The 15547-nt window shown below is 34.9% G+C and overlaps 1 protein-coding gene across 1 annotated transcript; it reads left to right on the forward strand.

Annotated features, from left to right (window-relative positions):
• Positions 1 to 4292: 4292 nt before the first annotated feature.
• On the forward strand, positions 4293 to 14601 carry LOC147068934 (uncharacterized). The gene is made up of 7 exons (XM_085951568.1): positions 4293 to 4296; positions 6490 to 6566; positions 7063 to 7159; positions 8431 to 8543; positions 13343 to 13741; positions 13902 to 13998; positions 14459 to 14601. The coding sequence occupies exons 1-7, from the start codon at positions 4293 to 4295 to the stop codon at positions 14599 to 14601; spliced, it is 930 nt and encodes a 309-aa protein (XP_085807694.1).
• Positions 14602 to 15547: the final 946 nt, after the last annotated feature.

Below are 15547 nucleotides of genomic sequence, written 5' to 3' on the forward strand. Positions count from 1 at the left end.
AGAGTTGCAAACTTGGCATTTTTCATTACGAATATAGCATTTTGTCACTAATCAAGTGTGGCGTTATAATATCACATTATGTATCACAGGGAGATTTATAATCAGTGCCACAGGAAATAAAAAAAAACTGTAATAAGGGCGGTATTTTTTTATATCAATACCATCCCGAAAAGTGGGAATTAAATAGAAATTGAAATCGCATAAAAAGTCTTTCTTGCAAATTAACAAAAAAGCTCATTAGGTATTGTCTACGTCCTGCGTGCAGATCCGACTCATGCTGTGTCCACCACTGCGACTGGCCGGGAGGCTTTGGTATGCGGCGGCCGAGTGAAGATTCGGCAGCTCCGGTGATGTCTGCAGTCCACACATCACAGGACAGATTAATAACATAAAAATCCGAAAGCCGGTCGGCATAGACTAGGGCTTAGTAGTCAGTTTTGGTTTATGATTTAATAATGTTCCGGTCTCTACATGCAATATTCCAATATTGAATGCGCATTTTATCGGTTACGCGAAGGAATATTTATGAATATTATATTACAGACGTTACAATACGTAATAACACTTTCTTTAACACAACGTGTTTAAGTTCAATCCATTTCTCTACATTCTACAATTTAATGTACCTCCTTACCGCCCATGTAGAACGCAAAACACTTTATTTTTCTATTCCCTGCTGTAAACATTCAATACTCATGTTGTTAATTTGGATAAGAATATTGCACTTACTGCATAGTGTTTAAAATTTCCAATATTGTTTTGGATTAACAGAGGGATGCATTTTCCTATCTTCCCCATATAAGGTTAAGTACAATGATGCATAATTCTAAACCATCACTGTAAGAATACAAGCATTGAATAGAAGGCATTCTGTTTTACCATTCAACCAGATATTCCGCAATAAGTTGAATTTTGCTCCATTAACCTATCCAATACTTTTCTCCAAACCGACCACCCCGCTCCATACTGGATCTTAATCGAGCGTACCACGAAGCCCTACGTCTGGATGTTAAGCATCAGCAGTTGTTTACACCTGGTAATATCTCAGGAGCAGATGCCTAAGACTCGAGTCGCCTCGCACTCAAGTGTGCGTTGACTGAGTTTACCGAGACTTAATTTAATAAAAAGTGCCCATGGGAGAAATAAGTATAGAAAATTAAGAAAAATAAATGATTCTAATTGAAGGTGATCGAAATTTAGCATCTTATATATTCTAACGCCAAGGAAGGTGACTAACTTGGATTCTTTTAGTATTCTCTAGTATCTCCCATCTCCAATGGAGTGTGGACGGCCGTGTACTTACTTTGAACTACTACCTGGACATTTAAAGACAATGGCTTCATGCCTCTTCTGAAACCGAATTGATTTCTGAAAGCGGTGCGTTCTCAATCAGGTGGGCCTCAATGCATATATTTTAATTCTGAAAACGAGTGTTTTTTGCAAGGTGTAATTTGCCGTCCACTAACCGCTACGTATCCATATTCCTTAATAGAAGGGTAGGTAACTTTCAATATTGTGCAAAGAGTATCCCACAAGAAAACTTGGTTGATGCCCACTGGAGTGTGCGTGGTCTATATTTTGATGTATGTGCCATTATGATCAAGCTAGTTTGATTATGAAGAAACTTTCTCGCTCGCTGTAACATGATTTTCCCTTGTGGAAACCAAGTTGCTATGGCCAACTGCTTCAAGTGAGAGCGGGGCCGTCGCGACAAAAGCTCTTACCTTCCAACCGACATTTATGTGCACTCTCAGAGGGTATTATTAACATAATAACTACATAATATGTATGAGACAGTGGGAAATAAAGCTAACAGAACTTGCACGCAAAACCACAGTGAAGAACTGAAAAGTAGCAAATCCCTATTGAACAGATATACATTTTTATTCTTTTCATGTAGGTAATCATCGTGTAGGTATCTCTGTGAAGCATTTAGTGTTTGCCATTTCGATATAGATCATGTTAATTAATGCAATCGCTAAAATATGTGTAGGTATTCATTAACTTTTACGCACATTTCTGTTGGCATTGAAACTGATGTAAATTCTTGTAATAACGGAAACTGAAAAGCAATCGAATGAGTATATAAGCCCACTCCTCGAAGAGTACAAACATCAGTTGTACCAAGTAATCAGTCCAATCAGGTCTTCAGTTTAGTCAACAATACTACCATAACGATGGTGTTCATTAAGGTAAATCGTGATTATTTTTTATGTTTGTAAAATAAATACTAAATAGGCCCAACTCATAGACATCTAGGTCTTCTCATACAAGTATCATTCGTTTTTTGACAGATGAATGCGGATGAATTTGTATAAGAATGTATAATATCTAAAATGTAATCATGGCCATTGTTACAAATCTAAATTAACTCATCTACAAATATCAACATATTTTTGCTATTTAATATTGTATTATTAATTGAAATATACACAATATTTAAGAAGGTTATATTGATTATAATACCTACATAAAGTCAAAAACATATTTTTTTCCAATGTAGGTACCTACTATACATCTGGGATTGTATCAAATAATTATGTATTTCGTATGTTGTCAAAAAAAAATGTGTGAGAAAGGAAAAGAGAGATAAATCTAACATATTATTGAAAATTGAATTTAAATAAATATTCTAAATTAAATTAATAAATACTTGCGAATATGTAAAAGTAATAAGTGAGTTCGATCTTGCCGATCTAATAAATTTCGAATAGAAATATATAGAAGATCCCAAACAATGTGGTTCAACACTAAATTTTCTTTATGCCTCTAAAAAGTATTGGTTATTTCACACCTAAAATTAACTCATTGCTTTCACATTTTGATTTTACTATGGTAGCTAAATATAATAATACATTGTTTTTGTATATATTTTCAGTTATCTCTTTGCGTCGTGGCACTAGCCGTGATGTGCAATGGTCACGGAGTTGCAGTCTCACACAGTAATATTGTACGAGGAGACGTTGGCCACCATTCGCTGGGACTCGTTAGCAATCATTTGGGCTACGGCGGCTCAAGCTATAGCAGTTTAGGCTACGGCAGCTTAGGCTACGGTAGACTCGCTAACAATAACATTGGTTACAGTGGACTGGGGTACAACAGCTTAGATTACAATGGACTGGGCTATAACGGCTTGGGCTACAATGGACTGGGACACAGCGGTTTAGACTATAGTGATCTTGGGTACAATGAATTAAATTACAATGGACTGGGTCACAACAGCTTGGCTCTTAATGGATTGGGATATGGAGGCGTTGGACATGGTCATGGACATGGGTTATATGGAAGGGATCACTATGTAAGTAGTAATTATATAAATGAATTCCTATGCATATATTATTATCTGCTAATAAACTTTTCAACTATTTGCACTGTACATAGAGACTTATATATTCTCTAAAAGAAATTACGCAATCTTTCTGCGATTGTTACAATAAAATAAAATATGTATTTTCTCTATTATAGGCCCATCCAAAATACGCGTATAACTATGGAGTAAAAGATAGTCATACAGGAGATGTGAAGTCACAACAAGAAGTCAGAGATGGTGATGTTGTCAAGGGTAAAAACCTCTTCTTATTTTCTAGATATAATAAAATAAACGTACTTATATTATCCAATAGATCATCTCTCCAAAACACATGAGATTACACAGTTAGACAATAATAATACACTAATTCCACCCATAGACAAAACTATTATATCCATGTCATCCAAATACACTGCATGTAATAAATATTATGTAAAACAATGTGTTTCTACTAATAAATAACAGTTAATGCCATTAAATAGACACAAAAAGATGTAATCAAACTGATTTTTGTCCCCGTATTTTTTGATTACAAATAAACGACAATCATACGTTTTAATATTATTAAAATTCGGCTCCACATATCCTTGTGCTGAATACCAATAAGCCATGTATAAACTATATTGGATATTTTTTTTTCAGGCCAGTACTCTTTGGTAGAGCCAGATGGTTCAGTTCGCGTCGTAGATTACACCGCTGATGATGTCAATGGCTTCAACGCCGTCGTCAAGAAGAGTGGCCCAACAATCCACGTCGTGCCGCATAGACACTACGGACATTACTAAAATAATCCACTATTATACCTACCCACCAAGAACTGCAAACTGCCATTGCCTATGATACTCTAATGAATGATATTTGTAAATAATTAATGTGTAAATTCATCTAGGACCTAGATAATAATTATGTATGAAAGCATATAAATAAATACATCGCGATGATATTATTTTAAAAAGTGTTTCTGTTTTGTTTACAATGTAAAATGGGTAAAGCCATCGTTATTAACCGAATTTTATGATTTGCCGATTTATCAATCGACCATTTTTTAAACCTCTTTAATCTGGACATTGCCTTTTACCATCAGAGGAGGATAGTTTGGGGGCTGCAATACCAAAAGATAAGGATATACCAATACTCTGGAGACACATTGTGTAATGTTTACAAATCCCCTTTCTATTATTTATCCCCATCTAAATATTAAAGGATTTATTTACTTGTAACCGTTTATGATAGTCTTGCAGAAATAATAAAATGAAGAAAATTATGAAAATACTCACTTACATAAAATTACCTACACTCTATAGTTTGGTTCGGGCATTTCAGCTTTCGTATAGGCAGTTCTTTGCTTATGTATGTATGCTTACTATGTATATTACTTACGCGTGTATTCTGTAATGTATCTCTCTGGGCCGTAGTATGTCATCAAGGTAGTGTTCTTTGAGATTGTACAAAATGTTTCAAAGCTTCTGCCATCCAAAAAGGTTGAAAATTACCGACCTACATCAAAAATGACACCACAGTGTCAATTTGTCTAAAAAGCTAATTATTGATCCACAACAGGAACAATCTTTTAATGAAATGGCAGAGATTGTGATACTTACTTAGATCACTGTAATAAGAGAAAATACAAGAAATCGTTGCTGTTTATTTAAATGAAGACTTCGGTACGTAATTATATCCAGAGTAACCTTCCTATTTTTCCACAACTCTTGGGCACTTTAATACTTTAATACAACAAGAGCATAGTGAAATAGAATTAAACATCCAACACATACTTTTTTTAATATACACAGTCAATTTTAAAAACTACACAAAACAGTTTTGACAAATGTAAAATATATCAGGGGCGAAGAATGTTTTCAAAAGAATGAATCCAGAACAGTAGCGACCGAAGCTTGCTCCGTGGCTTAGGATTTCCGTGTCACGTGAAAACGGTTGAAAAATTATTTGTCACTCATGATTTACGACATCCCTCTGAAGTAAGTAGTTTCTCACACTCTTCAACAAGTCCAAATACTACGAATTTTCCCATGAAGATGACATGGGCGTGATGCCAAAAATTAGAGTGCTCGGCACAGTCAAACTCGGAGACTTTCAGCATCCATTCCACATCTAGCACCACACTTCAAATGGAATTTGACAAATACATCTAGTCTTTATCTCTCCCTTGACGTTAAAGTCCTAGAATCAAAAGGATAATATAATATTGATGTTTATTACCGACCAATAATCCTTTGTGACGGGCAACAATGACACGAGAAGAAAAATCATTAAAACAAAAAACAAAAGAAAATATAATTTGAAAAAAGAAGCTATCCTTTAAGCAGTATTGCCAAATTTAAAACTTTCATAAATACAATATTAATTTATTTTCACTAACATAATAATCAATAATATATCAATTATTGGAAACACAATTATTGACGCATTTCAGCCGTTTTGTTAAAGCGTTTACTGATCTAAATTGGTTGCATTAAAGATACATTGTTTTTTTTAACATAATTTTGGATTTAAAGTAACATTACACATTTCTAATCGATGCGTGAAGAATTGAATTACTCGAATCTGACGATACATTACAATTATTATATTATAATATTAACTAACGCATCTTATTTAGAAAATTCCAAATGATTTCGATGAAAACCTATTTCCATACATAATTATTTAATTTGATACAAGACAACCTTCAAGATATATTATATACCAATATACCTATATTATAACATACGAATAAATGATATGATAATTATACTAGGAGCATATACTCAATGTTCGCTATTATTTTATAAAATTGAACGTAACATACGTTACCTTGTATAGCAATCATGATTTTGCACCCACCCCGGTGATCCAAGTCAATACCATATTATATGACATACAATACATATTAAATTACTTAACCAATGTCAATATACTTCCATTCTGTAGCCATAAAAGTAATAAAAAAGGAAGTAAACCAAGCAGTGACTCGGGAAAATTCCTAATTCAAATGAAATGCAAAACAATCAAACGTCAAAAATAAATTGAACGGAAATATTTTCCGGATGTGTACGTGCTTTTAACGTTAATTTCACCGCTAAAAATATTATTGATTGCAGCAGTGCGAGGTACACAGTGCTTATTATACACTAACCATATATTTGACGTTATAACTGATGTATTATCTGCTTCCCCAGTGTTACTTTATCAGCATCAGGGCTTAGAAGCGGGGCAGGGTGAAATTCACCAACAACGGCCTTCTCACCGCATACCTGTATGTGCAGGTCAACAGGAAGTACAAAGAGGACGTCCGTGGTTGTTGAACGGTAGGCATTAGTGAATGACAACAGCTCACTGCGCTGCCAGTTAAAAGAGCATTTCTAATTTCACACTTTTGTGGATGCGCATGCACCATACGCTGGTAGCGATCCCCATGAAAATGACGTCATAGGCTATTCTGAGCGCCCTTATCTTTAGACCCCATCTATCACCAGCCGTACGACTATCACTTACGAAGGCTATCCCGTCCCGTGGACCTGGGTCTTTGCATGGTGATCGAAATTTAATATGTTATCAAGTCTTGATGATAAAAAGAAATTCTCACTTGCCATTAGATGATTTTCCTTTAAAGAAAACAAGTTGCAATTGCATACAAGTTCAAGTGAGAGCCGGACCGACTATAAAAGAGTTTTGATATTATTTCGTATATCCATGGATAAGTTTTCCACTGAGTTAATACTAATATTAATTTGTGTTTTCTTATATTAAAGGCTCATCCAAAATACTCGTATAATTATGGAGTAAAAGATGGTCACACTGGAGATGTGAAGTCTCAACAAGAAGTCAGAAATGGTGTCGTTGTCAAAGGTACAAACAAATATCTAATACTATCATGTCGATAACAAAGTAGTTGAACTAATTTCCAAATAAAGACAGATGAAAGAATATATTTAATTTTCCTACTCAAATACAGGGCGTTACATTATTATGTCTTGGTAGGAAGTCATGGTCAGGAATCAGGACGTAGCAGACTATTTAAGAATGATTGATTATAAGACAATAATTCAAACCATGATCTTCATATATTCCGAATACTTAATAGTATACATTATGTAGTAATTAGGGTGGCCGAACGTCCCGAATATACGAGACAGATTACATAAAATATAACGTTGGTCAGGAAACTTGAGTAAATGTCCCGTATTTACTTAATCATTAGTAACAATCTATTGTAGATGTTTTATCCAACTCTACAACTGACATGTTTAGAGCATAGACAATAACGAGACGTAAACTTTACCGGTTGTCAATTAGAGCTTCAAAAATGTAGACGTTACGAGACGCTCGGCCTTACCTTACAATATCAAATGTAGAAGTATCATTATGTACTTGTACATGTAAATTCATACATTAATAATTATACTTTCGTGTTATCCTGCCATGTAACATCACTAATGTAATTTTATTGTGCTTCATGCAAAATATCATCAGCCTTAATCTATCCACTGCTGGATAAGGCCCCTTTAAGCTGATTCCACTTATCTCGGTCCTGTGCGTTGCGTTGCCACGTACTACCATAGAACTTTATCATTTCATCGGTCCAGCGGCCTCTAGGACTACCTTGCGGACATTTTGTACCATCTTTGTACCTCTTGGATACTACTAGAAGACTAAATTTGACCAATGATTTTCCTGTATTCGAGCTATGTATCGAACCCATTTATATATATACAAAATATATAACAATATAAATGACCATGCGTATTTTTTAATAGAGGCCGATGTAATAACACAACAAAAACACAACCGTCTGAATATAAAATATTAACCGGGGGTAAGATGACAACTCCAAACACCCCCGCTAAATGGTGACCCCGACGTGATGTAGAGGTTTTACTATACTTTACACTATAATCATGTATGTAATCAAAATTAATGAATATGTGTGCGTCAAATTTTAAATGAAATAATGAACGAAAAACGCACTTATCAACAGAGATGATGGTTTTGAATTTTATAACTTCACCAATAGTTTAACAGTATTATAACTGATGTATTAATATAATATGTCTCACATGATCACCGTCCTGTTGTCAAATACCAATACGTTATAATAATCTTGATTGTTATCTTTTCAGGCCAGTACTCCTTCGTGGATCCGGAGGGTTCAGTTCGCGTCGTGGACTATACCGTTGATGTTGTAAATGGCTTCAACGCCGTCGTCAAGAAGACCGGACCAACAATCCACGCAGTACCACATACTGGACACTATGGACATTATTAAAATAAATCATTAATATACCTACCAACCGAAAAACGCAAACGAACCATGACTATGATTATCCAACATTGAACTCTGTAAATGATCTTGTATATAACAAGCTATTAAATAGCTAATTGTATAAATTATGTATGAAAGCATAATATTCATAAATACGTTGCGATGATATTTTAAAATGTCTTTTCTTTTTTTAAATGTAATGTAAAATTGGTGGATTCTCTCCGTGCAATGTGAATATTATTTCTGACTTTCGTGGGATGGATCAAGATGGGCTTTGACCTTCTTGATCCATCCCAGTACCTAAAGATCTCTTTCGGGCTTTGTCTTTGAGGACTATCTTTCACATTTGGTCGGTCGGTATAGCCACATTCGTGGAAAATAATGCTACAATTTATTGAATATGTGGTTCGAAATGAGCTTATTTAATGTATGTATTAATGCTATATCTGGATATAGGACAAAGTAAACTTGATTATCTTTTTGTGGATCTTTTAAGAACGATTATAGCGTAACGAAATTACATTATTTTGAAATACTTCAGAAAACATACTTTTCAGGGAAACCCTAAAATTAAAGTAGACTAAATGGAGCACTAACCTCACATCTATTGTGACTGCTTATATCCTTTGATATCGACCTTTATTCAATTATTCAAGTTATTTTTTTTGTTGCTTGTGTATCAAATGTACACTCTCAATACAGTCCGTGCTAATGCCAACTTATAATTGTGAAACTTCGCATCTAACCCAGATCGAAGAAATTATAGCTTTAGAAAATGGAGCCTACACAAAAGAATTAAATCATGCACCGGACATTCTGAAGGAACACGTAACCATTGGTGAATTCTGTAAGACTCAAAAATGGCGGTGAGTTTAATATTTATAATTCGCTTTCACAGTATAATATTATAACAGTATTATAACAGTACAGTCAGAATTTCAACTTTTAACAGGCGGGTTTGGTCTTAACGGAAAACAACTTTGACGCACAAGAATTATGAATTGAGTTGAACATTGGTCCGAAAAATATCATTCGGATAGCGAGGTTTCTTTGCAAAGTGCGCACCTCTGTAGGTACTGTGATATCCTGGGTTCCGTGGCTAGCTCGGGATGTTGGTAGGACCCGGGGTTCACAAAAATTAATTAAATTGCTCTCTGTTTCTTATTACTCATGTTAGTTACACTTCCAAATGTTTTATGCTCTTAATTTTAGTTTCGTTATTAATAATTATTATCGTTCACAACTTTTAGTCTATGGCCTTTCACTCCATATCACTTCACTTCCATGTAAGGACGATGCTCACTCTTTAAATGGCGACCCTAGACTGACGTTTTTATATCGAGCAGTGTTGCCATCCTTCCCTTACATACTCATTATTATTCTTATTATTAAATTCCTTTGGCTTTCGTCTCTTTTATTCGCCAAATCACATTCTTCTCTGACATACTATTATTATAATTAGATACAATTCTTACGTGCTAAGTACATGTTGAACATTTTGACAGTTAATCAAGGAATTTTGGACATACTTACGGCCATTGTTGACTAGAGGTCAGGTGACATGGTTACACCTAATAATTACATCATTTAGACTATCGGGAGAGGCCAATAATCATGGGTGTAATTGTACCTAATCAGCGATGCAAACTTAGCATTATTCTTTACGACACAATATGCTGCATTCACCACTGCGACGGGCCGGGAGGCTGTTGTATGCAGCGACCGAGTGAAGATTCGGTAACTTCGGTGATGTCTGCAGTTTACACAAAACAGATTAATAACATACAAATGCGAAAAAACCAGTCGCCATACACCAGGACTCTGTAGTCAGTTTTGGCTTATGATTCAATGATGTTCCGGTCTCTACATACAATAATCCAATAATGAATGCGCATATCGTTTACCTGAAGGAACTTTTATGCAATTATATTACAGACGTTAATCGAAAAACAACATTTTATTAAACACGTGTTTAGGTTTATCCATATTTCTCCACACTCCACAAATGTACCATCTTACAGCCTACCCAGAAAGCAAAACACTCCTCTTGCTTACAATACATATTGTTAATTTGGGTAATTAAATCGCGCCAACTGCTACTGCATACCTAGTGTTTAAAATTTTCATTAATTTTTGGATTAATAGAGGGCTTATGAGAGATTATGAGAGGACAAAAATACAGCATTCCCCAGCTTGTCATTCAAGGAAAGATCAATGGAAAGCGTAGCAGAGGACGGCGCCACATTTCGTGGCTTAAGAACCTTCGTGATTGGTACGAGTGCAGCTCCACTGAACTGTTCCGGGTAGCAGACGACAGAGATAAGATCGCCTTGATGGTGGCCGACCTCCGCTAGGGGATGGCACAATAAGAAGAATAGAGGGATGCATTTTCCTATCTACCCATATAATTATGGTAAAATGCCATGATGCATAACCCTAAACCAACACTGTAAGAATACTAGCATCGAACAGGTTGCATTTGGTTTTAACTAAGTAAGTCTAGTCAATGCTGTCCCAAAGATATAAACTATATAATATTTTGTTTTTGAAACATTATTTTACTGTATAAAATTATTTAGGTTTTTTTTCTCTCTTGTGAGTGTAATATTTACTATAATGTTGTGAACGTCCTGAATATTGATTTTTTATATCCACAATATTTTTAATTATATAAATTTGATATTAGTTGAATGTTGCTCTATCTACCTAATAGTTCCACCAAACCAACCCGCCCGCAGCACACAATCGAGCGAATCACGAGACCCTACGTGGGTGTGAAATATCTCCCATATACCTGGGAATGTCTCAGGAGAGGATGCCGAAGACCGAGGTCGCCAAGCACTCAAGTGAGATATGACTGAGTTTACTCAGACTTAATTTAATAAAAACTGGCCTTGGGTGAGAGCAGAATTGAGAAGTAACAAAACTAAATTACTACTAAACGACACAAATCAATTTACATAATATGGTGGCACTTTTCGCGAGTAGACTGTAATTTTAAGAATGACGTGGATTCCGGATCTACGGGTGGAGGTGATTTAACAGAATACCAGACATTGACCAGACCAGACAATGATGATTTAGAATGGCACCGTGGTCTGGTTGCACTGTCACTCGCGCGGTATTGTTTTTTTTGGGTTACCTGGTGCGCGGCACTTGACGGTACACTTGTTTATGGATGATAATGTGGTTGATGAATGATGACGAGTTGTATGATTGATGAGGATAGGAATGTCTGTAGGATTGAATTAATCAATAACGGTTGTTTAGCGTTAACAGGCACACACACACCAGTGTCTTGAACTAACTTTTGAATAACTCTGTATCTAACACGGCCTTGTTATCATATCAGATATAGATCGACAGCTATTAGCAAGCCTACGCACTCAACGGTTTTGGAGTAACTGAATGTGGTTCGCAATTATGGTCTTCTTTGACCCATAATTGCTCATCGTCTCATCTTGAAGTAATACTTAATAAGGGAACTTGAGTAGAGGGACTAAGGATGAATGCCACCACAATTTGGCTCAACCTTAATATAACAATAAGATATTATTATCGTTTACGCGAAGGAATATTTATGAATATTATATTACAGACGTTAATAATAAAATAACATTTTCTTTAACACAACGTGTTTAAGTTCAATCCATTTCTCTACACTCCAAAAATGTACCTCCTATAGCCCATGTACAAGGAAAACCACTTTATTTTTATATTCCCTGCTGTAAACATTCAATACTCATGTTGTTAATTTGAGTAAAAATATTGCACTTACCGCAGTGTTTAAAATTTCCAATATTGTTTAGGATTAACAGAGAGATGCATTTTCCTATCTTCCCCTATAAGGTTAAGTACAATGATGCATAATTCTAAACCATCACTGTAATACTACAAGCATTGAAAGATGGCATTCGGTTTTAACATTCAACCAAATATTCCGCAATAAGTTGAATTTTGCTCCATTTACATATATAATACTTTCCTCCAAACCAAACAGCCCGCTCCATACTAGATCTTAATCGAGTGTACCACTAAGCCCTACGTCTGGATGTTAAGTATCAGCAGTTGTTTACAACTTGCACGCAAAACCACAGTGTAGAACTGAAAAGTAGCAAATCCCTATTTAACAAATATGCATTCATGTAGGTACCTACTCATCGTGTAGGTATCTCTGTTAAGCATTTAGTGTTTGCCATTTATTTTTAGGTATGGCATTCAATTTGATATAAATCATGTTAATAAATGCAATTGCTAAAAATATGTGTATTCATCAACTTTTACGCACATTTCTGTTGGCATTGAAAGTTATGGAAATTCTTGTAATAACCGAAACAGAAAAGCAATCGAATGAGTATATAAGCCCACTCCTCGAGGAGTACAAACATCAGTTGTACCAAGTGATCAGTCCAATCAGGTCTTCAGTTTAGTCAACAATACTACCATAACGATGGTGTTCATCAAGGTAAATCGTCATTATTTACTATAATATTTCCCATTGGATGTAGTTTGTAGGCCCAATTTATAGACCAAGGTCTTCTCATACAAATATCATTAATTTGTTGTAATGTTTGGATAGTGTAGGATCTGCTATATTATATTTAAAAAGAAGATCCCACACAACGTGGTTCAACACTCAATTTTCTTTATGTCTATAAAAATAATTAGTTCTTTCACACACAAAAATAACTCATGGCTTTTACATTTAATTTTACTGTTTAAGTAATTACAAATAATTATAATATTACATTATTATAATATATTTCCAGTTGTCTCTTTGCGTCGTGGCACTAGCCGCGATGTGCAATGGTCACGGAGTTGCAGTCTCACACAGTAATATTGTACGAGGAGACGTTGGCCATCATTCGCTGGGACTTGCTAGCAATCAACTAAGTTACGGCGACTTAAGCTACGGTTACGGGAACTTGGGCTATAGTGGGCTTGCTCACAATAGCATCGGATACAGTGGACAGGGGTACAACAGCTTAGGTTACAATGAGCTGGGCTATAACGGCTTAGGCTACAATGGACTGGGACACAACGGTTTAGGCTATAGTGGTCTTGGGTACAACGGATTAGGCTACAATGGACTGGGTCACAACAGCTTGGCTCTTAATGGATTAGGATATGGAGGCGTTGGACTTGGGTTATATGGAAGGGATCACTATGTAAGTAGTATATATAAATGAATTGCATATATTATTATCTGATAATAAACTTTTCAACTATTTGCACTGTACATAGAGACTTATATATTCTCTAAAAGAAATTACGAAACCCTTCTTGCGATTGTCACAATAAAATAAATAAGTATTTTTTTTTTTAAAGACTCATCCAAAATACGCGTTTAACTATGGAGTGAAAGATAGTCATACAGGAGATGTGAAGTCACAACAAGAAGTCAGAGATGGTGATGTTGTCAAGGGTAAAACCTCTTCTTATTTTCTAGATATAATAAATTAAACGATCTTATATTATCCAATAGATCATCTCTCCAAAACACATGAGATTACACAGTTAGACAATAATAATACACTAATTCCACCCCAAGACTGATCATTAAAATATAAACTTGCATGGACATAATTAACATGAAATTAACAGCCTTTTTTAGAATGATCAGTCAATAGTCAAAACCATTGTATACATGTCATCCAAATACACTACATGTAATAAATATTATGTAAAACAATGTGTTTCTACTAATAAATAACAGTTAATGCCATTAAATAGACACAAAAAGATGTAATCAAACTTATTTCTGTCCCCGTGTTTTTTGATTACAAATAAACGACAATCATACGTTTTAATATTATTAAAATTTGGTCCCACATATCCTTGTGCCAAATAGCAATAAGCCATGTAGGTATAAACAATATTGGCAGGCCAGTACTCCTTGGTAGAGCCAGATGGTTCAGTTCGCGTCGTAGATTACACCGCTGATGATGCCCATGGCTTCAACGCCGTCGTCAAGAAGAGTGGCCCAACAATCCGCGTCATGCCACATAGACACTATGGACATTATTAAAATAAATCATTAATATACTTACCCACCAATAATCGCAAACAGAAGTGATATTGACGATGATAATCGAATGTTTGATATTTGTAAATAATTATTGTATAAATTCATCTAGGTAATAACTATTTGTGTAAATTATGTATATAAGCATGTAAATAAATAAATTGCGATGATATTATTTAAAGAGGTGTTTTTGTTTTGTTAAATGAAAAATAAGTAAAGCCATCGTAATTAGCCGAATTTTATGATTTGCCGATTTATTAATCGACCATAAACCTCTTTAATCTGGACATTGCCGTCCTAAAATACTTACTTATATAAAATTTGACACTACCTTCAGTTAAGGGCGGGCATTTGAGCTTTCGTATAGGCAGTTCTTTGTTTATGTATGTCATCACTTAAGCATATATTCTGTAATGTATCTCTCTGGACCGTAGTGTGTCATCAAGGTAGTGGTTCTTTGAGATTGTACAAAAGTTTCAAAGCTTCTGCGATCCAAAAAATGTTGAAAATTACCGACCTACATCAAATGACTCCACAGTGTCAATTTGTCTCAAAATATATTTTGATTCGCATCAGAAACAATCTTTTAATGAAATGGCAGAGATTATGATACTTACATAGATCACTGTAATAAGAGAACATACAAGGAAACGTTGCTGTTTATTTAAATGAAGACGTCTGTCCGTAATTATATCCAGAGTAACATTCTTATTTTTTTCTTGGGCACTTTAATACTCACTAATACTTTGATATTTTTTTAAATACAACAAACGCATTGTGAAACAGAATTAAACATCCAAACCATACCATTTTTTTTAATATACACAATTTTTAAGACTACACGAAACAGTTTTGACAAATATGTAAAATATATCAGGGGTGAAAAATGTTTTCAAAAGAATGGATCCAGGATAGTGGCGACTGTAGCTTTCTACATGGCTTGGCATTC

This window comes from Rhyacophila brunnea, unplaced genomic scaffold (genome assembly GCF_057557595.1).
Source record: "Rhyacophila brunnea isolate RB1 unplaced genomic scaffold, BYU_Rbru_1.0 scaffold_24, whole genome shotgun sequence".
In the NCBI taxonomy this organism is placed as follows: domain Eukaryota; kingdom Metazoa; phylum Arthropoda; class Insecta; order Trichoptera; family Rhyacophilidae; genus Rhyacophila; species Rhyacophila brunnea.